At 35.7% G+C, this 27,006-nt stretch overlaps 1 protein-coding gene and 2 non-coding genes across 8 annotated transcripts in view; all 3 read right to left on the bottom strand.

The window, feature by feature from the left end:
- The window catches only part of TMC1 (transmembrane channel like 1), a 314,121-nt gene that overhangs the window by 276,810 nt on the left and 10,305 nt on the right, over nucleotides 1–27,006 (bottom strand). For all 6 annotated transcript variants that reach the window (XM_074361703.1, XM_074361710.1, XM_074361704.1 and 3 more), the window contains exon 4: nucleotides 25,531–25,713. In XM_074361703.1, coding sequence (XP_074217804.1) covers nucleotides 25,531–25,578 — 48 coding nt within the window. In that variant the 5' untranslated portion in view covers nucleotides 25,579–25,713. The remainder of the gene's footprint in view (nucleotides 1–25,530; nucleotides 25,714–27,006) is intronic.
- LOC123616303 (U6 spliceosomal RNA) lies at nucleotides 11,222–11,328 on the bottom strand. The gene has a single exon (XR_006724291.2). It is a non-coding gene; the product is annotated as a U6 spliceosomal RNA (small nuclear RNA).
- Nucleotides 12,836–12,908, bottom strand: TRNAV-AAC (transfer RNA valine (anticodon AAC)). The gene has a single exon. It is a non-coding gene; the product is annotated as a tRNA-Val (tRNA).

The following is a 27,006-nucleotide window of genomic DNA, read 5'->3' as shown; positions in this document are numbered from 1 at the left end:
GGCTCTCTTGCTATATAGACAGTGGGACAAGTATACCCTTCTTTTTCTAGTTGATGGATAAAAGGTGGCGAAAGAGAAAATTCATTTGATCTTGTGAAGAGTACTGCCAATGACAGTTACTCTTCTCAACTCACTAATTTCAAAGGTTACTGCTGCTCACTTAAGGCAAGGTCCTATTTATTGTTTCAATCAGGTAAGCATAGAACAAATCAGGGAAAGGAACACTGTGAAGTTCAGAGAAGAATTATAAGAACAAACTATAGTTGACATTTCTATATAACCAAGTATATTAGTTTCCGAGGCTGCCATAATGTAGTACTACAAATTGAGGGGCTTAAAACAACATAAATTTATTCTTTTACAGTTCTAGAGGTCAGAAGTCCAAAATCAAGGTGTCAGCAGGGCCACACTCCCCCTGAGAGTCTGGGTAGAATCCTTTCTTGCCTCTTCCTAGCTTCTTGTATTGGTTATCAATCCTTAGCTGGCAACTCCATCGTTCCAATCTCTACTATGTCTTCACATGGTGTTCTCTCTTGCATATCTATGTCCAAATTTCCCTCATCTTATAAGGACACAGTCAACATTGTATTGGGGCCCATCCTAATCTGGTGTGGCGCCATCTTAACTAATTATACCTGAAACAGCTATTTCCAAATAAAGTCACCTTCTGAGGTACTGGGAGTTAGGACTTCAACATATCCTTTTTGGAGACACAATTCAACTCATAACACTGGTGATGCTGATCATATTATTTGGACTCCTGCTCCTCTACAAACTATTGGACAGATCTTCATTGAACAGATTTATTAACGCCCACTGTGTGCCAGTCATGGTTCTAAGCACCTAATATATATCAGTAAACAAAAAGGCAAAGACCACTGACCTTTTGGAGACCAAATATTTCTATTATATAAATATATAAAATGGACAGTATTTATTGGGCAATTATGCTATGTCAAGCATTGTTCTAAATGTTCTACATGCATTACTTTTTTTTTCGTTTTTCAGTTTTATTAGTTAGCATTGTTACAACTTGACTGCACATATATAATATATTGCATGTAAATGCATATATACAATATACAGCACATATTTTTTAATTTATTTATTTATATATATATATATATATATATATGTACTGTTCAGTGTTTCTAAGAACAGTTTAGAGCTTTAGCTTTTTAAACTTACATAGTTATCAAAGGAATAAAGCCAACCACAAAATAAGAATCAACAGAATTCAGTATCCAATCATAAAGGACAGTCATATGTACTTACACATATTCAATAAATCAATCATCTAAGTTACAAATAATAAGTAATTCATTTGTGTCCTCTTCTATTAGATTCCTCATATAACTGATATCATAAGGCATCTTTCTTTCTCTTTTCGGCTACATGCATTACTTTTAAAAATCATCAGAATAACCCTATAGTGTAGTTATTGAGATCTCTATTTTACCAAGGCAAGGGGAGTTAAGCGAGTTGAGCAAAGTGACACAGCTAGTAAAAGGAGCAAAACTAGAAAACAAACCAAGCAGGCTGGCTCAGAGCCCAGGCTCATAACCCCTGGACCATACCACACCCTTTTGGATAAGACACTGACCAAGTGGGAAGCACATACTGAAAGTTTTCCATTCTTATTCCAACAACATTAAGTATTCTTTAAATGTTATAATTTTCTGTAGTGTCTTTCAGCTTCAAAAGTCTAAACCTTTATCAGCAAGTATGTTTACATGATAGGTATTCTTAAGGTGTTAGGTGTAGATCAAATGTCAATAAATTGAATCCTATACCATGCTGGACATATATATTTTCAAAGATGATTTCACTTCATTTTCACATAATCTTTTGTTGACAAGGACTCTTAATTCTTAGATTTACTTGTTGACAGATAATTAACAGATAAATAAGTAACATACAATTAAGAATAATTCCTCCATTGTGCCTCTCTCTCTCTCTCCTCCCTCCCTCCTTCTCCTTCTCCTTCTCCCTCTCCCTATCTCAGCAAAGGCTTAAACCTACTAGGAGAAATTGCTATTTAAAAAAACCACAAAGAGAATGCTTTTGAAATAAGTATAAATGGACTTTAAATTAGATATTATCTGTTATCAGGATCTCATATGCAACACTGGTATAGAATGACATCTATCAGCATTTATAGATGCATAATTTAAAGGAAAATTCAGACTCGGTAAAGTCAATTTCCTTGGGTCCCACACAAAGGCCATGCTGGGGAGAGAAAACAAAAACGGGTCATGGGTATTTTCTAAACACATTCATGGAAAAATGACTGTGGCTGGAGGGTAATTCCCACTCACCCCTCCAATCTCTGGGAATGCACACTCTTGGCAACATTCTTCCAACTGTAATTAATTTTATACACTACTTAGAATGATTCAGTTCCCCACTTAGGAGAGGAATGAGAGCCAAAAGATTAGAAAATCTTTCCCATTGCTTTTCTTTGCAGATTTTAGGGAAAGATCTTCACTGGCAAAACTATCAGGATTTGAGGGGTTCCGTCACTCAATCTCCCATAACACAATGGCTGGGAGCTCCAAGAGCATGCACAGTGATATCCCGAAAACCCTAGTTTTGAAGAAGTTGTAAAGAGAAAATAAAGGAATCTTGTTTGGGTCATAGTTACATAATAATACTGAGACTCTTCATAACAGTGAGGCCAAAAGATCAGACACATAGGAATTAATAGGAAATCTTCTTTACTTCTTGTCTGTATGCCAAATTTCCTAACTCTGATAGGAAGATCCTAAGGGTTCAAGATCTTGTTTTGTTTCCTTTATATCCTCACTCGGTGTCTACTCAAGGAGAAAATGTTAGTAGGGTGTTAACACTACTAACATCTTCAGGTCAAATTACTAAAACAGCTATATACATGAATAATATAAATCATGTAGCATAACATACAAAAAATTAAATAAAATACTAAGCAGAATGTATTAAGGCTATAAGAGTCTATAAGTATCATAGAGAAGCAGTTATCCTAGAATAGAAAGACTATTAGCCTAGACAAGTGCTTGAACCTCTGAGTCTGCAATTGACCAGCTGTGGGATCCTTGGCAAATCCCTTAACCTTTGAGCTAGAATCTCTTCATCATCATATTGTTAAAGGCACTATAATGGAGATATATAAAAATTTGAAACCTAAAGATTTGTCCTCTAAGTAATTCTGATCTAAGGACAGAAGATATACAGATATGAAGCAAAGATTAATTGCAAGATGTATCTATACATGAGCATGATGTTTGATATATGGGCATAATAAAAACTATAATCATGGGATTATTTTGAGAAATAAATGCAATAATGTATGTGAGAGTGCTTAATAAAACAAGTTTTGAAGATTCCATGCTATAACCTCATTTCCACCAGGCCAGGTTTTATTTTTGTTGTTGCATTATTTGACTAAAACATTTGCTGCATCATTGCAATAACAGGTACTATTGAAATAGTCACACTCAAAATGTATGAATCCCAAGATGATTTGAGCAAGTATTCCTGTGCCCCCTAAGGAGAATTAAGTGATTCTCTCCTCTTCTGCCTTCTACTTGTAATACGCAAGAATGTAGCATCATACTTGGTAGACTTTTACCACCAACGCCTACAGAATGAAAATCCCTTTCTCATCATAAAAGAAAACACAAATTCAAAATCTATGCTTTACTGAAATACCTTTTCCTTGATTAATTTCACCAATTACTTTTTGTCATCTCTACCATAAAGAGTTTACAGAATAAATGTTCTGAGCTCAAGCTTGGAAAGCTTGAGGAATATTAACAAGGGAAAATTATCAGATAACATAATAAATGCAATGAAACTGAATTCTTCTAATAGAACTATGCATAATCACAGCATGGGTTTTATTTGAGTTATATGAGATTATTTTAAATTTTATTCACCTTTCCTAAGCAATCATAAGGATGTGTTGGATATATAGTGTGAATCTATCAAATTCCAAAGGATCTGGTTGCAGTTAGGCAGAAAAGTCAGTATAATGTGGCTAACAGGCATCTCAGCTCACAGCTTTCAAAGATATAAACAGGGGATCACTTTGTTTGATCTTATAATGGAAAAGCAGGGGAAGCCTAATTGCGGAGGATAAATGTTGTGCCTTAAATAGCCATAAAGCAACAATCTGTGTCAGTTCATGGCAGGCAGAAACCAGATTAATTTTGGAACACAGCATGGTAGAAAAGAATCCGTTAATTCTCAAGACTCCTAAGCCCCCAAAGACTGCTGCCACCACTTTTCCTGTGCTACAATCCTTCCCCCCATGTTGGGCAGCAGTATATAAATGCCAGCTATTTAAACACTGCAGATGATGTCTATGGTTGAGAACTAGGAGTCAATATTGGGGGCAGGGGGACCAAATTCTTCAATGGCTCTGACTCCCAGTGTGCATTTTTAAATCCAAATTCTGCATGCATGTAGCTGACCAGAATTAATAAGAGTCATTTAAGCTCTGAGTTTAGGGTTGCATTCATAGGTATAATAAATAGGTTGAATGACAAAATCATCTTTAATGATTGGCATCTCTGTGAAATTAAAATCCAAACCAAATTTAAAAATTGGCCACTAAAGGACATTAAGACCTTGACCAAAACAGATACAAATAAAACACAAAATATAAATATAAATAAAAGAATATAAACATTTAATAAGATTTGAAATGAATGAGTGCATGAAGTCCATTAAAACAAGGATTTAGGTCAGGTCACACATTGAATATGCTTTACTTTCATGATAAATTAACCCTGCAAAATAAACAACTACAAAATCTCAGCAGCAAAAAACATAAAGCATTTGTTTTTCACTCATGGGATTCAACTGATTTAGGCTGGACTCTAAGCTTTGGATTTTATCTAGGTCTGGTCTGTGTCTGGGTTCAGTTCCTCTCATCTTTCCTGGACCAGTACCCAAGCCAGGCACAAGTCTGTTTCAAGTGTTTGCTTTATAACACATCTGCTAAAGCAAGTCACATGACCAAATCTAAAAACAAGGAGCAGAGAAAAACACTTTGGCCACCCTCAGGCCCTGGCAAGGGTATGAATGTATAATACCACCATATCAGGAAAATGAAGAATTGCAACCAATAATTCAGTCTATAACATTATGGATGTCACAAGGGGAAATGAGTCACTTATATCCATACTAAACCTTTATATATCAAAGAAACACTACATCAAAATAAGAAAGGACTTAATAATCCTCAGAGCTGAAAAGAACCATAGTCTAACTCTCACACTTCATAGATGAGGAAATTGAGTTCTCAAGAGGAAGAGTCCTCCCCACACCCATGTGACTGTTTAGTGGCCTACCCATACTGGGCCAGTTCATCTTCCAATACACAAAAGCAGGACACACCAGAGGAAGGGGAGGACCCCTCTTGCCATGCAAAAGGGAACCAGTTCCAGTAACAAGTCTTTTCTAAAGATGAAATTTTTTTTTTTTATAAAATTGAAGTGTTTCACTAAAACACAGAGGTCTCAGGCCTCCTAGAAATTTCTATCAAGAATTACAATATTATATAAACTGCCAAACTCACAACTTCTATAACCAGCTATTATGCCTAATTTAACCAAAAAAAAATTCATCTGTATATAATCTTTATATAATCTGTTCATAATCATAGTCTATAATCTTTATCCTTCCTCAGAGGGAACTAGAAATACCATGAATCTTTGCCAAAGTTATTCTGTTCGTTATTCTCCTTGATGGTACCAACCAGTTTGTCCTTAAAAGTCTCTAATGTTTACCCTTCACTTGGGGACCTACACTAGGAGACTTACACCTCTTCCAAGGTCCTCCCTCATGACACCCAAAACTACTTCATGTTCTTTTATTTCTCTCCATCTTAGCCCTCCATCTTCACAAAAATATTTTTTCACTATCACATGTTCCTCTCATTATTTTTAAATTGTGAAGAGATAAATGATTTGTATTCACAGTTAAACACCAGCATGTGGCCTGAGCCAAGCACAATGCTGGCATGCTGAATGAATGAAACCTGAATGATAAATTATGAAGACTGCATAGAGGTGTGCTGACTGTTCCAACCAATAAACACTAAAACAAAGCTAATCTTTCGTATGCATAGTCATGCCCTTCTGTGTTAATAGGCACAAATAAACTGCTCACATAAATGAATACAAAGGATTGTCACATTCAGAGAATAAAATACTGTATTTCTGCTGCAAGTAGAAAAAGGAGGTTGTGGTGTAGTAAGAAACTGTTTCAAAATCCCTCAGTTCTTCAAATATTTAAAGGTATGTCCATCAGAAGAAAGAAAAGACGTATTTGGTGGAGCTCCAGAAAATAGAACTAGGACAAGTAGGTGAAGTTAGGGAGAGAAATTATTTATGTTCAAAATATGGAGTAACTGGGTAATAATTAGCGCTATCTAAAAATGGAGTAGGCTGCCTCATGTGGCACCAAGTTCCAGGTCACCGGTAGCATCTGAGGAGAAGCAAAGTGACAGCTTGTCAGAGATGACATTCAGGGGATTCTTTCTGGACAGGGAGGATAAGAGAGGATGATGTTATGAGGCGACTGACTCTACGATCCCAATTCCCCCCACTTTCACTCCCTCCTAGCTTTAATAACGCCTCCTGGAAGGCAGTAATGGTGAGGTGGTTAAGAGGAGAGCCAAGGCAAGAAAATCTGGCTTCCAGTCCCACCCCTACCACTTACTAGCCGAGTGACCTTGAGTGAATCACTTCACATTCCTGTAAAATGGAGTTTTTCTACCTCTACTTGTTGTGAGGCCTAAACGAGGTATTACATGTGAAATGCTTCAGGGCCTGGCAAAGACTAAGCACTCAACAAATATTAGTTGTTACAATGATTATTATGACTCAAAGTAGGAGAAAATTAAAGGAGCTAGAGCCATATTGGAAAGGACACCATTTTTTAACTACCAACCCTGGCTATGCAGGGCAAACACACAACAGTGGGGTTGGTGTAGACAAGCAAAGGGTGAAGTGCCCGTTCTGGTAACCCCAACAGCACACAAGGTGGCATGGTCAATGTCATGAACAATCATGGAATTTAGATACCTTTGCCTTTTCCACAGCAATCACTGACTCGTTGCCAACACCGAGATATACTGTGACTCTCCCCTCTTCACTATGGTCTCTACTATCAGATTGACCGTATCTCCCTAGAAATATATATCCAGCTGCCCACTGTCATCCTTAGCCTGTAAACCAAACATGCAGAAAACAGTGTGTTCATTGAGGCAGGTTGGGAAGAGAAATTTCCAAGGACTACTTGCAAATAGCAAGGGATAAAAGAAATTACATCCAGTAGATTCGTTTTGAGCTACCTCTTCGTATGTGGGCACACTTGACTTGGCTCTCTGTGAGCCTTTTGCCCCACATTTACTATTTCATCCTACTGAGATATCTGGAACACACTCTTCCTCCTGTCTTCCCAGCCCCAACCCTGCCAGCTGTGAATGGTTCATTTCCTGCACCTTCAGCCCACAGCCCTAACCTGACCTCTCCCATCATATCAAGTTATTTATGTACTGCACTGCTATGCTGTGTCAACTTGTTCAACAATGTTCTAGGTCTAAGCTCCTCAGGGAAAGGATCTTGTCATTCCTACTTTCACTTTGTGACGTACCACGCGTATCCCCAGAACTATATAAATAATAAGATCAAGTTAAAGGTGGATTTTCTATATGTTCAACTTCTTAAATGAGAAATGTCACCTTCTGTCTCTGATTTTAATGCCTTCGCCTACTAACAGATTTTATTTTCGTATTTGGTGGGGAAAGTAAGTATCTCATTTAATTTAAATCTACTCCAGTGATTTTTTGAAATGGGGGGGAGGGGGCTGCCCTTGAGAGTTTAAACTTAAACAACAGGCCATCAGGCAAAAATTTCAAAAGAATATTTCTCCCTCCAGTAATAACATATTTTAATTATATGCTGTTTTCTTAACCAATATGTAGTATAAATTTGATAAATGTTTATTGAATGAATAAACAAATGAGATTCAATGAACCTCATGACAAGACTAGAAGATAAGCTCGGTTGGTGGTGATTTTCCCATTTTACTACCAAGGAACTAGAATTCCTTCATCAACTCGATAGATGCATTTTCTTTAGATTTGAAAAAAAAAAAAGGAGAAAAGAAAAGAAAAGAAAAGGGGGAAAAATAAGCAGCCAAAGCTAATATTTTTGTTCCTCACTTTATAGATAAAAGAAATTAAGAAGTCACAGAGATTAAGAAATGTGCCCTAGGCTGCAAAATTAGGAAGTAGCAGCTCTGGGTCTAGGACACAAGCAAATAATTAAAAGACTCTGGAGGAGAGAGGGAAAAAGGAAAAGAAAATAATTTTCCTAACAGTATTGAGTATCTACTCTGTGCTAAATGCTTTAAATATATTGTTATTTAATCCTCAAAAAAAAAAAAATCCAGAAAAGTAGGTGTAAGTATGCCCATTTTCTAGGGGAGAAAACTGAGAGTGGAGAGACTAAATTTTATGTCCCAAATTTTCTGGCTCCTGTTTTAGTGAACTTGCCATTACACTGGTACTTCCTTTCAGGGTGACCCACAGGGCCTGTAGTCAATTACCAAACTCTAGAAACTGCTTTCTTCATCCTGGGTGGCAGGAAGAAGAGAGACAGGTAACAAAAGCATATTTTAACCAGTGAATAAATCTCCTTTTCTTAAAGTTCCTCTGAGAAAAGACAAGATAGATTATAGAAGGAAAGGAAGACCTTTGTTCACTGCCTTTACACTTTCTAATCCCAGTCTGTTTGAGGAATCTTCTCCATCTCAGACCAAAAAAGATTCATCAATGGACAGAGACATAGATACTTTTAGAATCTTCCTGAAGACCTCATGTTCCCTTTTAAAATTCTGTTCATCTTTTTATCTTACTAGATGTTAAGTCTACAATTAAGAACATAAATTAGTTACAGTACTTGTAGCAGCGTGTGAAATGGTTTAAATCACAGCATCAGGATCAGACTGCCATCTCCACCACTTTGGACACTGTGCCTTACTTCCTTTATCTGTAAAACAAACAGAACCGCGACCTCACAGGGTGATTGGAAGAATTAAATAAAATTATATGTCCTTAGCATACAGTAAGCATGGCTATTACAACTTACCAAATACTGAATTATATATAATTATTTCCTTTCTGTTTTTAGGAACTATGGCTAAGATAGGACTTTTAGAAATTAATTATATCAAGATTACGGCAATTTATTGCTCTGAAATCTGCATATAGTTGCAAATAAAATCTTGATTTCATCCTTACAAATTATTCAATAATTCTAAAATATAAACACCAATTAGATTCTGTTAATAATGTTTGAAATACATGCCCTGAGTTTATACAAACAACAGAGAAAATTACTGGAGTCTTTAAGCTTGGTACAAGACACGTGGTAGTAAATTTTTGAAAGCATCTTTATCTCTAATTTTAATAACTGTAGCCTGAACTTTGATATATCTAAATTTGTTGAAATATTAAGCGCTCAGCCCTGCCCATCTAATCCTTGTTATCTGTATTTGTTTCCTAATGTTTCTGTATCAAATTAGCACAAACTTCATGGCTTAAAACAACAAATGTAGTAGCTTACAGATCTCTAGGTTGAAAGTCTGAAATGGGCCTCATAGGGCTAAAGTCAAGATGTCATCAGGACTGACTTCCTTCCTGAAAGATCTGGGGAGAATTTGTTTCCTTACCTTTTCCAGTCTCTAGAGGTTACCTGCTTTCCTTGGCTTATGGTCCCCTTCCTTTGTCTTCAGAGGCAGCAACATTGGGCCAAGTCCTTCTCACATCCTGTCTTAGTCAGCTCAGGGTACCACAACAGAATACTGTAGGCTGAGTGGCTTAAATGACATATGCTTGTTCTCCCACAGTTCTGGAGGATGGAAATCCCAGATCCGGGTGCCACCATGGATGGGTGAAGGCTCTTTTCTTGACTTGCAGATGGCCACCTTCTCACTGTGTTCTCATATGGTAGAGAGAGCAAGCTCTCTGACGTCTCTTATTATAAGGGCACTAATTCCATCATGAGGGGCCTATCTTCATGCCTTCATGTAAACCCTAAGTACCTCCCAAAAGCCCTACTCCAAATGCCACCACACTGGGGCTAGGGCTTCAATATAGGAATTTGGGGAGTACACAATTTAGTCCATAGTACATCTCTTTTTTCTAATTAAAATATAGTCGATTTATAATGTTGTGTTAGTTTCCGGTGTACAGCAAAGTGATTCAGTAATACATATATATGTATATATTCTTTTTCAGAGTATTTTCTATTATAGGTTATCTAAGATATTGGGTGTAGTTCCCTGTGCTATACAGTAGGTCTTTGTTGTTTATCTATTTTATACATAGTAGCATGTATCTGTTAATCCCAAACTCCTAATTTATCCCTCCCCTCCTTCCCACTTTGGCAACCACATTTGTTTTCTATGTCTGTGAGTCTTCTGTTTTGTGAATAAGTTCATTTGTATCATTTTTTTAGATTCCACATGTAAGTGATGTCATATACTTGTCTTTCTCTGACTTACTTCACTTAGTGTGATAATCTTTAGGTCCATTCATGTTGCTACAAGTGGCATTATTTATTCTTTTTTATAGCTGAGTAATATTTCAGTGTGAGTGTGTGTGAGTGTGTGTGTGTGTGTGTGTGTACATATAAATGTATAAATATCACATCATCTTTATCCATTTACCTGTTGATGGACACCTAGGTTGCTTCCACGTCTTGGCTATTGTACATATTGCTGCTATGAACATTGGGGTGCATGGATCTTTTCAAATTAGAGTTTTTGTCTTTTTCTAGATATATGCCCAGGAGTGGGATTGCTGGATCATATGGTGACTTTATTTTTAGTTTTCTGAAGAACCTCCATACTGCTCTCCGTAGTGACTGCACCAATATACATTCTCACCAACACTGTAGGAGGGTTCCTTTTTCTCCACACTCCCTCCAGCATTTATTTGTAGACTTTTTGATTATAACCATTCTGACTGGTGTGAGGTGATACCTCATTGTAGTTTCGATTTGCATTTCTCTAATAATTAGTGGTGGTGAGCATATTTTCATATGCCTGTCGGCCATCTGTATGTCTTCTTTGAAGAAATGTTTGTTTAGGTCTTCTGCTTATTTTTTCCTTTTTTGAGGGGTGTGGCAGTTAATCAGCAAAGGGTATGAGGATGTTGGGAAGGGCACAAAATATGGAACGTTTCATGAATTTCCATGTAATCCTTGTGCAGGGGCCATGGTAATCTCCTCTGTATTGTTCCAATTTTAGTATATGTGCTGCTGAAGTGAGCACTTCTGCACATTTTTTGATTGGGTTGTTTGGTTTGGTTTTGTTTGTTTTTATACTGAGCTGTATGAGCTGTTTGTATGTTTTGAAAATTAAGTCCTTGTTGGTCACATTGTTTGCAAATATTTTCTCCCATTCCATAGGTTGTCTTTTACTTATGAAAATTAAATTGTATATAATTTTCACCTGTCACACAACATTCTTCTTTTGATTTTTTTTCAATCATTTAAAAATGTTTCAAACTTCATTCTTAGCTCACAGGCTGTACTAAAACAGGCAGCAGGCTACATTTGGACCACAGGACAGTTTGCAGTTGCCTTCCAAAAACAACAAGTCTTGAGAATGATAAAACTGGTAAGTTATGTTTAGTGGAAGACAGTCACCTTATAAGTATAGAAAAATCAATTCTATGATAATGTATGTGAAGCATTTTAATTATAGAAAGAACTGGCTCTACTGGTTCAGGTATTTGCCAATATTTAAGTCACAAACTTAAAGTGGCTTCATTCTTTCATTCATTCATTTGTTTAACAAATATTTATTAAATGTCCAGTAGGTCCCACGCACTGTACAATGGATGTACTGTGACAAAAGAGCAAACATTCTACAAATTCATTCCTAGAACATTTTTTTACAATTACTATATAATATTGCTTTAATCTTCTTGGGATTTTAAATTTTTTTTAATTAAACTTTTTAAATTTATAGAAATATTTGTCTTTTTTTAAAATTCATCCAACCCAAGCTGTGCAAAACTACAGTCAATGATTAACAAGAAGAGAAGGTGTTAGCCCAAATCAAAGGTATCACTGACTTAAGCAAAACGAAGAGCTTCTAACATGAATGACAGTGAAACTTCATATTCAAATGAGATGGGAAGACAGTTCATGTTTTATCATGAGCATCAGAGATGGTTTAATTAGAAGTAACTATAATAGTTTCAGCTGAGTAAAAGATACTTTATATTACCTTCCCATCTCTAGTAGCATGAAATTAATTTTTAGAATCAGTGATTAAGTGTAAGTTTCTACCCTTCAGGAAAATAATGGTCACAATGCACTAATCTTTTGCAAATCAGGAATTGGGGCACTGTAGCCAAAATCCGATTACCAAAGTGTATTCACTGACTGTCTCTTAATTAACTGACTAAGAAAATGAGTCTGTTCTGAGTGCTTTTGAATATGTTTGTATGTTTGGGTGTAGCTTTGACATTCATCACTGTTCTGTCTGTAATAGAAATTAGAAACAGCTTAAATATCCATCAGGAAAGGAATATATGTATTATATATATATATAAGGAATTATATATATATAATATATATATTAAAATTTGTGTAATATATATTATATGGTATGGAATATGACCATTCCAAAAGATTATTCTATCTCAACAGTCATTACTGAAAAAAGATGCCTACCCTATGTTAGTTTTTTCTTTTTTCTTTCTTTTTTTTTTTTTGTGGGGATGTAATTCGATTTGGTTTGGTTTGGTTTTTTAATGTATTTATTTTAATGGAGGTACTGGGGATTGAACCCAGGACCTCATGCACGTTAAGCACGTGCTCTACCACTGAGCTATACCCTCCCTCCTAAAGATTTTTTTTTAAGCAGTTTATAAAACAGCATTTAGTGTAATGTTATTTACATAAGGTCACATATATCAGAATGCTAATCAAAAATTTTTAAATGATTATTTCTAGATGACCACAGTTTGGGTCATTTGATTTTTACTGTCTTCTTTTCATTTTCTCTATTGTTTGAATTTGTTTTTTAGGAATGTATGGGCTATTTGTTCAATCCTTAATAAACAAAGTTTTTTGGTAATCTATAAGATTAAAAATGAGCAAGATTTTTATGATTAATTAACAAATCATAAGATTTATGATACGGAAATGATCATTTCAGTAGCAAAAATAGTGACAAGTACATAGAACTTGTCAGGGATGGCAAGCTTTAACTCACACAGTGGATTTATCATAGCTATTGAAATTTACCCTTAACGTGAACTTTCTGAGAACACGAATCTATTCCCACCATTCTGCTCTCAGCAACACTCTTTCATTCGAAAATTTAGAAGAATATTGTGAGCCTTGCCTTCTCCTTTTATTGCTTTCTAGAAGCTCAGCATCCCAGCATTGAGAAGTTAAGAGATCAAGTCCAGATCACTCATCCTACAAATAAATGAAGGAACTGAGACAGGGAGGTGACATGACCTGCCCAACACTCCACAGGTAAAGCTTGTCAACACAATCTCTTTCACTATCTTGTCAGTCACAAAAAGTTGTATACATTAAATAGTATAGGTTTTAAAAATATGTAATTATATCTCAATAAAGTGGTTTAAAAATAAACAAACAAAGTGATCTCAACTCCATCATCAAACTTCCTTGGTCTTCCAGAACTCCCACATAAACCCAAACCAAGCTTGAATTGGGATTTGTTAGTGTCCTGGTGTGCATGTATTCATAGAGCTCTGGAATGTGCGAGGCTGTAAGGACAGGCAGTGGGAAGACCGAAGCACGCATCTGTGATGCTGATCTGGCAAAAGGTGCAGAGGTGTGTTGACATGAGGGATCTTAGAGGCAGGAAGTTTTAGGAGAAAGAAGTATTTATGTGTTATCCAGATGTCCTAAAAACCTTGATAATGCTTTTACTGTGCATCCATAGAGGGATTCAGATGTAGCATTTGCAGCCTTTTATCACTGAAGAGGTGACTTTTGAAAATAAAGTAGTAAATATAATTCCATAGTGTATGAAGAGGAGAAAACATAAATTTAGAGATTGGGTGAAGGAAAATATTCAGTAAAAAGTTATTTTAAAAACACTAATAGCTATAATCTACTACCATTTTACATAAATTACCACCACAAACTTTCATTACAACCCACAAACCTTGGCTCTTCAATTAAGGCTACACTGACTCCCTGACAAGACAGGACAGAGCAGTAAGAGGAGAGCTTTGAACATCACATCACTGATGGTGATGGGGAAGAAAATGCTAAAAGGAAGGTTATTCCTGCCAAGTGGTGCTCTGGAGTTTAGAAAGAGGAAGACTGTGAAAAGCCATTGGATATGGTGTTTGGGCCTTTTCAATATCCTTTCAGAGTTTTATTCTCCCTCCTGTCTTGTTATTGTGAAATCTGACCTTACTTGACTAACTGATTTTAATTACTAGGACTGAACTGATTCTACAGTAAGTGTACTATCCTCTAGAAGTAAATGATTCATCTGTATGAGGTAAAGGAAATTTTCCAGGAAGGCAAGTTGCTATTTAGCAAATGTCTTCAGCTTATCAGAGTAGCGGTAATCATTTATTCATAAATATTAATTCATTCCTGCAGTCACACCAATCTATAAAGTCTGTAAACATGCTTTGTAAACCTTTCCTCGTTCCTTCCCTCTCTTCAATCCCTACCTTCGTGCTTAAAGCTATTACAGGTATTCTGCAGAAAAGTGCGGTTAAAATAATCAACCACTGCAAATGGGATGTGACTCTGGCGTGTTTCCCTTAAGTCAGACTAGCTCTTAACTACTTTTGTCATAAGGAAGTTTGTATTCATGTACTTGTAAACTTGGTACAATTATTTACCTTCAAGTGTTTTAGTCATTCCCATTGTCCTGCTTTTCTCTGAGTTTCTGATCACACTCACTCACTCTATTAGACCATTTTCATAACTGTAACATCTTTCACATCCACATATAGGTTAGTGATTACACTTTTTCTCAAAGTGTAATCTACTGACAATATGCCCTAGATCAGCAATGTCCAATAGAAATAGAATGCAAGCGATATATGTAATTTAAAATTTTCTAGTTACTACATTAAAAAAATTAAAAGAAAAAGATAAATTTTCATAATATATTATATTTAACCCAATAAATCTAAAATACTATCATTTCCACATTGAATCAATCTTTTTAAATTGTTAAGGGGATGTTTTACATGCTTTTGTACTAAATTTTCAAAATCCAGTATGTATTTTATGCCTACAGCGCATTTCAATTCGAGCTAGTCACATTTTGTGTGCTCAGTAGCCACATGTGGCTAGAGGCCGCCATATTGGACAGTACGGGTCTAGATTCTGAATAAAGATATTAAATGAGATCAGACTTTTAGCTGAGCCTTCTGTTAAGGTCCTCTCCCTCATCTCACCACCACAACCACAACTACATCAATTTAGAAATATAGTTCTTTCTCAGGCCAATCTTTCCAACTAAATAGGAACTATGTCTTAAACATTCCTGCAATCTCTCTCCTATCTTCCATTCTCCCATATCTGCAAACCTTTCATTTCACAAATGGGAAATGGTGCCCAGGGAGGCTGACAATTGACCCAAGGTCAAATAGTGGATAGAATCTAAATTCAGTCTTACTGATGACCAGAGCAGCACGCTTTTGACTTCCTTAAGCACTCAAATATTCCCCTTCCCCTTATTTCTGCTTTAGAGTTCAGTCACTTTTCTGTTTAGACTCTCCAAAAAGAAAGAGTTGATGGGTTTTTTTTCCTGTTTTTTAACTTTTTTTTTTATTGAGTTATAGTCATTTTACAATGTTGAAGAGTTGATCTTACTTATCCTTCTTGGACATTAAATTTAGAGGCTGAAACTAAACTGATCCTCCAAGCACAATAGATGGATTTAGGGATTGCTCACTGGTAGCTGAGACCTGGCAACGTCCCTTTTCAGTTCTTTAAACATAAACCTACTAAACCTTCCACCTGGGAAAGGAAAAGAGGTTACTGACTAGCTGACTTTCCGACTAAACATTCTGCTATATGCATTCATTTACACTCAGAAGGCTAGAAGATTAGATTCCAAAATGTTATTATGGTACTCTCTCTAGGTGTCACTAGTAATTTGTTATTGTTGTTTATTAGTGGTTTGGGATTTTTTTGCAATGAATACATGTACTATTTTTGTGCAAATAAATAATACATGTTAATAATAAATGAATGGTCTGATCATCCAGCCCTGGTTTAATTTTCCCAGATCTACAAATAGAAGCTTTTTAAAAAAAAAAAAATCACTTCAGATTTCAGATAATCATCTAAATATTTTACAGGGGTAGAAATGGAGACACAATGAAATCTGAGGCCCCACTGTATAAAAATCATTCATCAATATAAAATGACTTAACAGTAATTCATGTTGAGAACCAAGACTATTCCATTTAAATTTCTATCCGTGCAGAGCATGACAACGCTTGATCCCTTTAGCAGTAATGCTCAGGGTAACCATTTGTTGACCTCTCCTTTTCTCCTACCGAAAAAAAAAAAAAAGAAGACGCAGGAGGAGGAGGGAGAACTAGGAGGAGGAGGAGAGAGAGGGAGGGGTGGGGAGAGGGAGGAGGAGGAGAAGAAGAAGAAAAATAAAAACAAGATAGGCTACAGTAAGTTCCTAATATTATAAAGCCAAAGAAATTGAGAAAGAGCACATTTCATGTATCTTTTAAAAATATTCTTGTCTTAGGTAACTTTAAAGCCTTTTTATTAATCATTTTTAATGGACAAAAAAGTAAGATTCCCACACATATTAGTCTGTCTGGAATGATTCACACTTTAGCTTTCAACATACAATGTGGAAGTGGCAAAAGGAGAAGACTTTGTATTTTCCTAAGATTTTCATGTTCACATTCCATGCTATAAGCCTGCATGTCTGGATACTACTTACAATTTGTAATTTTTTTGGTATAGATGCACTATTTGGCACAAATTTAGTACAAAACACACAGCTACATTAAAATAGCTACATAACTATTTCAGTTAAATTCCACAATATTTTAGGTTCACTAGCAGAGCTTACAAAATAAAGGAATAAATGTTCTTGTAATTCAAGTTGAAAAGACCAGGTTTATAGTTTTGTGTGTTTAGATGTACACTGCATTTCTTCTAAAATAGGGATATACCTATAGTTTAGAAAATGCATAAAAGATACAAAAAAAATAACCTTAGTAGCAATGGGATCAGTCTTTTGGTTTCTCAATAAACTGGTGTTTGTAGATACTTATTTTGCTCTTTCTGTTTGGGGAAGGGGGTGGGGAGGTGGAAACTGAAGGATTTGCAAATAAACATAAGAACTTAGTGTTCTTGATAAGAAACCTTGAAGATCACACAGTCCAACCTCCTTCTTCACTTCAGAGGGGACAGTAAGCCTTTTGATTTCAGAGTAGACTTTGCACTACCATGACAGTGTTCTCCAGTTTGTTAGGTTGTGAAACTCCTAGAAGTCAATTTTTTTGTGGAAATCTATTAAAATGTTGATATATTTGTCTTCCCTGGGGACCAAAACTTTAACTAACAAAAAAATATGATTCTATTATATTTATATGTTATATTCAACCTCGACTATGCCCGGGGGGAATATGTTAAACTGAACACAGTGAGTTATTTCAGAGGTTTTCTATTAACATCTGTATACTACCTACACATTTGGTTTCCTCTGCTTATCAGCAAATAAGCAGTGTAAGATTGCAAAGGTTTAAGAAAAATTTAAAGAGACCATGAACGTAAATGTAGAAATTCCAAGTTTATTATCTTTTTTTCTAAAACTAAGAGACCATACAAATATCTAATCATTACATTTTACACCTGAAACTAACATAACATGTCAATTATAATGCAAGTTAAAAAAAAAAAAAGATGAGACCAACATCATTTCATGTCAGCCATGGTGCATCTGTGACCTCTTGAAGCTTTGTTTGTTTGTTTGTTTTTAAAAATTCTAAGTTGCTTCTCATTTGGTACAGCAGAGATAAAACATCTGAGTGACTATTTTTGTTTTGTTTTCAATTCACTGTGCTAAAATCATGTGGTTACTGTGTGTACCCTATGTTCTTTAAACGATGGTTTTAAATGAAAATATTTTGAGACTATAAGACATCTTTCAATGTTTTGGTGCAATTACCACAATCAAAACTAATTTTGAAAAGTACTCAATTAAAAGGCAATTGAATGTTGGAAGTGACTATTAAAAAGACTATTTAAGAGTAGAAGTAGACATACTGACTCTTCTTGATTTCAAAGGCATTCTGTATGTATGAGAATTGTCTATGTTATAATTCTAAGTAGAAAAAAACCCTGGAGATTTCATTTCATATGTAAAATTTAAGAGAGAGAGAGAGCAAGCTCTGGAATAAAATTAAAGTTGTTGACATAATTTACTCAAGGTGGTTAAAAAAAAGAACTTTCAGTTTTTATGTTGTAGACCTCCATATTATTTAACCATTTTGTGTCCCATATAAAGTACATACAAAGTATTGTTTCCAAATAGAAAATTTTACCAAATCAGTAGAATGAATCTTTGAGAAGTTATTCTTTGGTATTCTACTCTTAGATTACTTTCCTTTTATAATTGAAACTTTGCTTTTCACATGGTAGGTCCTCAATAACTTAAACTCAATAATTATTATACTCAGTAATTATTATGTATTATTTTATTATTTTTACTATTTATTACTTTATTATTTTATTATATTTTATTACTATTAATACTCAATAATTATTACTCAATAGCTTACGAGATTGAACACTGGGTTGCCTTTATTTTTTGCCTACAAAAATAGCATTTTAGATGTTCAACCTAATTGTAGCTGCTCAGTGAATAAATGACAATGTTGAAAAAAACAACTGAAGGCCCAGGATAGTGATGACTCTCAATCCTAAGGGCAGTACCTAACAAATCAAATGTCTCAAATAAAAGGACGGACAAGTTTGGGAACAAGCTAGAGAGCCTCTTGAAACTCCACAGTGTAAATTCCCAGCTGATCTCCCTAGTTTTTAGTTTTATAAAGGAATAGATTTTCAAAGTCTCTACCAGCTGAAGGATTTTAAATCTAGGCCAAATAACTAATTACAACAAAAGAGTGTTGGTTAAATATATTTTCTTTCCTTTTTACTGAGGAACAAATAAGAAGGCCTAGGCTAAATATGTAATATTACAATTTTCTTAGAATGTGACTCAAATAATAAGTTTTTAAAAAACAGATACATTTTCAAAGGAAGCTGTGAATTGTCTTCCTTGCAGCCTTTTAGAAGTAAGACAGAAGTGACTTTGTGTGGCTACATGACTTGAGTCCAGTTCTGCTTAGAAGCTGGTGGGAGAGATAACTGGTACTCTGAGGCTAGAGCTGTGTTACATGACAAGGAAATTCAAGTGCATTCATGCTGATTTTTCCCCTTTGCAATCCAGCATTTTTAAGTTAGAGAGTAAGTGTCATTTTCACAAGCTTGAGCCAGCCTACCTGTAACCGTTTCCATTATCATCAATGCTTATAATTAAAACTGGACAGAACAGCAGAAATGTAACACCTCAGAAGCTTACACAATTGGGTAGAGTAAAAGGTAAAGAGGGTTCCTTGGGAAACTAAAAAGTCCTTGGATTTTCTACCATTTCTGGTATCTAAATATATTACTAGGAAGAAGAAGTATGAACACATAAGATATTCTAGTCCTGGTTTATTGATATAACTTTAGGTTGACCTCTACAATAATACTTATTAGAAATGTCATAATAATAACCATGGATATAATAACTGTTTGCAATTATAATTACAGGTTGGATCTATGCAACCTCCAGGCAAAGACTTCGGAGCAGCATGATCCTCTCCACCATCTGATACCATCTGCGTTTGTATGTGTTCAGTTGTTCAAATGGTTGGGGAACTTGGTTTTCAAAAGCAATTTCAATTTAAAATTGTTTTCCTCCATTAAAAAAATATGTTTAAGAAAACAGCTAAAGACATACTCACTAATTCATGTAACATGTATTTCTTTAAGCATTTACTGGGTGCCTGGTACTGTGCCAAGCACAAGGACACAGAAATGGAAAAACAAACATGGTTTGATGACTATACCAGCTCACATATAAAACATATTCCTTAATATGACACATTACTTATGGGGAATAACATACTTTCAAAAATGATTTTCTGCCTCTGGTTTAGCAGGAAGTGCTAAACCACAAAAATTCACAATTCTGTACACACACATAAATTCACCATTTCTTCAGTATGAGTGTAAAGAAAACACACATTTTGGCCTCTGCAAGAGAAATGTTATTATAATTTCAATGATAATAAGTACTGTTTATTGAGGACCATCACTGGGCTTGTGTTTAATATTAATTCTAATCTTCAAAACATCACTGAAAGTAGGTATTATTTTCATTTTATGGATGATTTATGTTGAGAAGTACTCCCCAGGATAAGCCCATGATATTCTGAACAATTTGCAGGTCCAAAGCTGCAGTTGCAGCCCATTTAAGAAGACAAAATAACAATGACCATTTACTGAACATTTACCTTGTCCTTGCACTGTTCCAGGCCCTTTACATTTATTGTTTCATTTCATTCTCAAAATAACCCTGCAGAATAGATAACAATGTTCCCATAATACAGATGTAGAAACTGAGGCTCAGAGAGGCTAAGTAATGTGCCCCAAAACCCACAGACAGTTAATGGCCGCCTAGCAGGGTTACCAACCTGGGGCTGTCTAACCTTCAAGGACTCTCTCTTCTCTAAAATATCCCGAAACTCCACAGATATCCACTCCTCTAAGCCTCCATTCATGTTCTGCTCTCTGCCTAAAATGACCTCCCCTGCCGAACTCCCACTCATTCTTCAAGGTCAGGTGCAGATATTACTTCTTCAGTTCTAAGCACCCAGGCAAAATTTGTCATCATAGCACATGTTTTTGCAACTACTCTAGCACTTATCACATCATATTGTAATCATTTGTATGTATTTCTCTTCCAAGGAGGTTAAGAAGATCTTGAGTGCAAAAAAATTGTTTCTTACTCATTTTGACATCCCAACACACAGAGCACAGCTTGGCACATAGATTGACACCCTAAGTTAATTGGTGGCAGCAGACCTAATAACTTGTGCAGTCATGCTGTAAATTAAAAGAACCTCTAAGAAAGTGACAAAACCAATACTCCTGCCTCTATTTGTGAACCACATTTTTTTGCATGTTTTTATTTATTTGTCTGTTTAAAAGACCCTCAAAAGAGTAAATGCTACCACCTCTCCAACTTCTCTATTTGTGATTCTCCTAACAGGTCACTCTAGCCTTATTCCTGTATTTTTCTGCCCTCTGAGTAAACTCTGCCTTCTCATACTTCCAAAAACACAAAATAGAATTCTTATAAAATCTGTCTTAATTTTGCCTGTTTCCTGGTTAACTAATCTGTATATCGCGTAAAATTTCTCTCTGGATTCTCATCACAGCAGTAGGCCTTTTTCTTGCCAGCGAGAAATGTGATGACCACAAGGGAGTCTATTGGTGCCAGAAGGAAGGAGCACACTGAAATATGGTGTGCGGCTTAGCCCTTCAAGCAGAGCAAATGCATTTTTGTTTACCAATGCTAATATTTTCTTATACGGAGATAAGTAAACACTTTGATCCCTGTTTAACAGATTGGAAAACAAAGGTATAGAAAGAGTAATCATTTGTCCTAAATCCTATTGTCCTAGTGGTTGGAATTTAATCCACCTTCCAACCTGCACTCAAACTCAAGGCCAAATTTTCAGAAAATGGCGTGTAGTTATATTATTTTCTTTATCAAGACAATCAGGTCATCCCTTTAAAAATAACTCCTTTCTGCTTGGGAAGTGATATTAATATACAATTATCCTAAAAGCTTATATGCAAAACAGGCTAATAAAAAGATCTGGCTTTTTTTTAAAGTCTATACTGAATAGAAATATCACAGCTAATTGGCAGTGCTGCCTGGACAAAGAGTTACAGCTTTGTGGTGTAAAAACATAGCCTGCATGTCCAAATTAGCTCAAGAAATTTCCCATTTCTGAGAAGGCGGGCTGGCTGCCAGCTCTCTAAGAGAGAAAAACACACCCTCTAGAACATGAATCATTACACAGCACATAAAGTGAGTGTGTGCGCACACATACACACAGAGGCATTTTAAATAACTGCTCAAGACTTTCCAAAATACCCCTTCACCACGTTAAGGTACATACTTTACCAACCAAGATCAAGTTGTCCTCATCCATGCTGTCAGAAAGAGTAGGCTATTTACCACTAGCATTGCTACATGAGAAGGCTCAAAGTGTGCTGTAAACAGGGGTGCCAAACACACAGAGCCAGATGACTCAGAACTGATTTTAGAGTACACACTTGTAGGTTGAACTTAGTGTCTGCAGCTGGTTATTTGTCAATCCTGTTTTAAAAACAGATTCACTGACCTTTATGCCTAGAACTAGTTATCTTCTAAATCCTGTAACTGAAGTGCAACCTTCTTAGAGAAAGAAGACCTAATCAACGTTTTTAAGCATATGTGGACTAAGATGATCATTCTCTGGAAAGGTGGATTGGAAGTTTGAACAAGGACAGACGTGAGCTCCCCAGGTTGAAACACAAGACCAGAGGCTAGGTGACCTGCCAGAACTGAAAGTAGGCATCTGCATGGCTCCCATTCACGTCATAAATGAGCACAGTGGATGTCCTTATTCTTTTTATTGTAAACACTCAAAAGTACTGACATGTTACAATTAGATAGTTTACAACTGAAATGAGCCCAAAATGGTTCCAAAATCTAAAGGCAAAGAAACCAGATGCCTCAACATGCTTCTCTAAAAAGCAAGTTTAAAGGACACAATAAAATATAAAAAGAAAACTTACAAGAATAATTGATGTGCTTCTTAACTGCCTTGAGACAACAAATTCCTCAGAATAATCAGTTCTATATTTAGCTAGCAAGTCAAAAAGAGCTACTGAGTTGGACCAAAGATTTTTTTCTCCTTTATTAAAATTTTTGATTTTATCATAAATGTTATGGTATTGGTATCACTGTCCAAGGGTCTCAGAGTTTAATGCATATTTTTAAAAGTTAATTTAACAGAGTAGAACCTCAACTTTCAAATTACTTTTCTTTTAATACTGGAAGAATATTTGTCTATTTTAATTATTTTAAATTTTCTTAATTTTACTGTAATGTTTATTTTTAAGGTTGGTGCTTCTTAATGTTCAGTATGTTTAAAAGTCATTCTCTCATGTTGAAACCACGAATCTCCTCTTCTGTATTATCCTCTAAAGCTTTATTGGTTTGCCTTTCATAGTTAAAGGATCTAGAATTCACCTAAAATTGATATTTTTGTGTATGGCATGAGTGGGTTAAGTTGGGGGGGGTTTTCCAGATACAGCATCCTCTTTTCCAGTGCTCAGCAGAGTCATTTTTGTCATCATCATTTAATTTTTTCATTAATTTTCAACAGATTCTCTTGACTCTTTACTGTGTAAAATGAGGGTGTTTGCACACTTACCATTGCACACCCCTCCCCTGCCTTCCTTTCATCTCCCAACATCTGTCAGCTAGAGCTTTACTTTAACGTCATCAAAGCAGAGTGTTTTCATTCTGTTCTCAATCAAGATTAACTCCTCCATGCTTTGTGCATAGGTTTATTTTAAAAGCTGATAACCAATAAACAAATTTTATATTATTATGACTATTCATCACATTATTCATCACAGAGCCAAAAAGTGCTAAATACATTCTATTGCCTATGTTTCTGATGTCACAATCCTTGTGTCGGTCAAAGGAAAATACACAAGTACCAAGATTAGAGTCTCCCCTCTTACATTTCACCAATTGCTGAAAAATAATTACATGTTAAATTGTTTCATATTTGGAACATGATGTTCTTGTAAAGTGTTTTGATCCACCTAGAGCTTCTGGTTATTCTTTTTTACCTTCTTAAGGATTCATTGGCTTTTCCCACCATATCCTAACATCTTGCAACTTCTCATTAACAGCAGCTATTATCTAAAAGAGATTTCTTTTCCTTGAAAATATTTTTCTGTAGGCCTGCCAATCTCTGTCCTAAAGTAGACCAATTTCCTTCCTTAGCCTACTACATAATTGCCATCTTGGATGCTGTTTCATTATTCTCCTAAACGAGCTCTGTTTGTGTATCCCTGAAAAGAGGCAGACCAACTGCAAGGTTAGAGGGAACACAACCCACACAAGACCACCCTCACCTGTGACATCAATTGCAAGTTTGAGGGGTTTTCCAAACCACGCTCAGTTTTGACAATTCACTAGGATTCACAGAACTCACTGAAAGCTATTATATTCATGGTTAAGAGTTATTACAAAGAAAGAACACAGATTAAAGTCAGCCGAGGGAAGAAGTACATAGAGTGGAATCTGGGGAAATACTGAATGCAGAGCTTTCACTGTCCTTTCCCCATAGAGTCAAGACATATTATTTCTCCAGTATTGATTTGTGATAATAAGCACAGATATTGCCAACCAGGAAAGCTCACTGGAGCCTCAGTATTTAGTTTTTACTGAGGCTCCATTACACAGGCATGACTGACTGCCCTCAGAGCCAAGTTTAATCTCCAGTTTCTAGGCCCTCGAGGTGTGACTCAAAGCCCTACTCTGAATCACACTGTTATTGTTTGCTGGCCCAAAGTTCTTAGGAAGACAAAATCACTCCTATCAGGCATGACATTCCAGGAGCTTAGAGATTACCTCCCGAAAGCTGACTGGCAAAGGCCAGACCTCTTGTGGGGCAAGGTTAAATTATTTATTAAACAATTCCTCATCTTCCTTTTTCTTGGTTTCCACCCTCTTTTTACTGGAGTATATCCTCAAGTAAAGGTTCACAGACGTAAATTGCCACTTTAAATCTTTAACGTTCTGAGAGTTCACAATGATATCTCTAAATATGGGCCTTTTTAAAATTTATCTGATTTGGCTCTTATGGACCCTCTGAATTTAAAGATCTCCCTTTAACTCTGGAGATGTTATTTCTTTAACAATTCCTTCCCTCTATCATGAGTGCTTTGCCTTTCTTTAAATTAGCTCCATGAGAGAGGAATAAACAAATGTGCTCACCTTGACATCGTGAACTAGAAGCTACTCTTATGAATTTAAAAATTATTTTAAAAACAGGTGGCTTTCATTTTCACAGTATGTTTCTTGTCAGTACATCAATGGCAATGACACCCACCAATGAATGTATTCCCTGAACCTCAATTACACAATTCCAGGTCAGGAGCATCTTAGGAGAGGTATACACACAGAGTCTTATATGACACTTCCTCCTTTATCATATTACATATATAAGATATCAAGTTAAACACATTAAAAAGAAAAAAGGACCTAAGTGACTTTATTCTTAAAATATATTTTCAAAGCTGTTCCTATCTAAAGAGAAACAATAGAAACAAAGTATAAAACTCTTACCAGGTTCCAGAAGGCAGCTGTGGTGTAGAAGAACATTGGCTTTGGCATCAGAAGACTTGGGGTTGAGGCCTGGCTCTGCTTCTGTTGCCTTGTAACTTTGATTGAGTTACTAAATTTTCTGAGTCATAAGTTTCTCATCTATAAGCAGAATGAGAACACACGTGTCTCACTGCTGTTGTGAGGCTGAAAACAGACGTGAAAGAACTTTATAGATTACAAGTAAATAGAAAATAAAATACATTCTCCAAATGAATACATTCTCCAGGGGAGGTTTTGTGCAGAACTCAACAGAATCCTTCAGGGGGAAAAAATTTTACATCTCTGTGATCATCTTTCCTCAGACAAGGAAAAAAAACACACAAAAATCACCTGAATTTCCCATGGGTTCCACCAACAAGATAAACATACTCACCAAAGATGATCATAAGCATAATCATAGACTCTACAAAAGGTATATAAAAAACAAGTCCCTAATTCTGAGCTTATTCATTCTCCTCCAGCAAACATACAATGAATGCCAATGATAGTCAAAGCCCTTGAAATAAATTTTTAAAATATTAGACACAGTACTTTCACTCACTCAGGAAGTTTCCTGTTTGTAGGGGAGATCATGTATGTTCCCTTATAGCTACAATATTAGGTATAACAAGTTGTACATGCCTGATACAAAGTAATGAGAAATACTAGAGCTGAGCCTTAAAAAATTAGTAGGTGACATTTCATTTTTCCCACCTATCAGAGTCACAAAATTCCACTGAATTTTATCAGAAAATGAAAAGACTTATGCACAAGTCTATTCACTGCAGCCCTTAAGCATAATATCATAAACTAGAGGGGAGGGGGGACCAAATGTCCTTCAGTAAAAAAACTTGTTGAGTAAAACATGGTCTACCCACAAAAGGGAATACCACACTGCCAATTTTTTAAAAGGGGGTGATGGGGAAGGTCTCCAGTACATGATCTCCGAAATGCTGTTAAATGAGGAAAGCTCAGTGAAGATATGCATTAGAATGGTTACCATTTAGAAAAGGGGGTATATAAACAAGTACTATATTTACTTGTTAAAAAATGGGGCAGGAGAAAATAAGCGTCTTTTCAACAAATGTTGCTGGAAACACTGTATATCTACATCCAAAATAATAAAGTTGACCCTTCTTACAAAATATGACCATACACAAAAATTAACATGGTTCACAGACCAAAATACAAGACCTAAAACTATGAAACTCTTAGAAGCTCTTAGAAGAAAACAGGAGAAAATCTCCATGACAAGGAGAAAAAAAAAAAGAGTAGGTTTTCAATTGGCTGAAATAAGTGGAAGAACATTCCAAGAAAAGGTAACTATGCTCACCAAGGTAACAGATATGGGAGAGTATGGCTTTGTTCTGGGAATTGTGAAAAACCTAGGTTGTCTGAAGAATGGGTTCCATGTAGAGGATATGAATAATAGGCCATAATGGAGAAAGCCTCTTAGGC

Source organism: Camelus bactrianus, chromosome 4 (assembly GCF_048773025.1).
Source record: "Camelus bactrianus isolate YW-2024 breed Bactrian camel chromosome 4, ASM4877302v1, whole genome shotgun sequence".
In the NCBI taxonomy this organism is placed as follows: Eukaryota; Metazoa; Chordata; class Mammalia; order Artiodactyla; family Camelidae; genus Camelus; species Camelus bactrianus.
The sequence above is the reverse complement of the archived record's forward strand: the minus strand, read 5'-3'. Positions and strand labels throughout refer to the sequence as shown.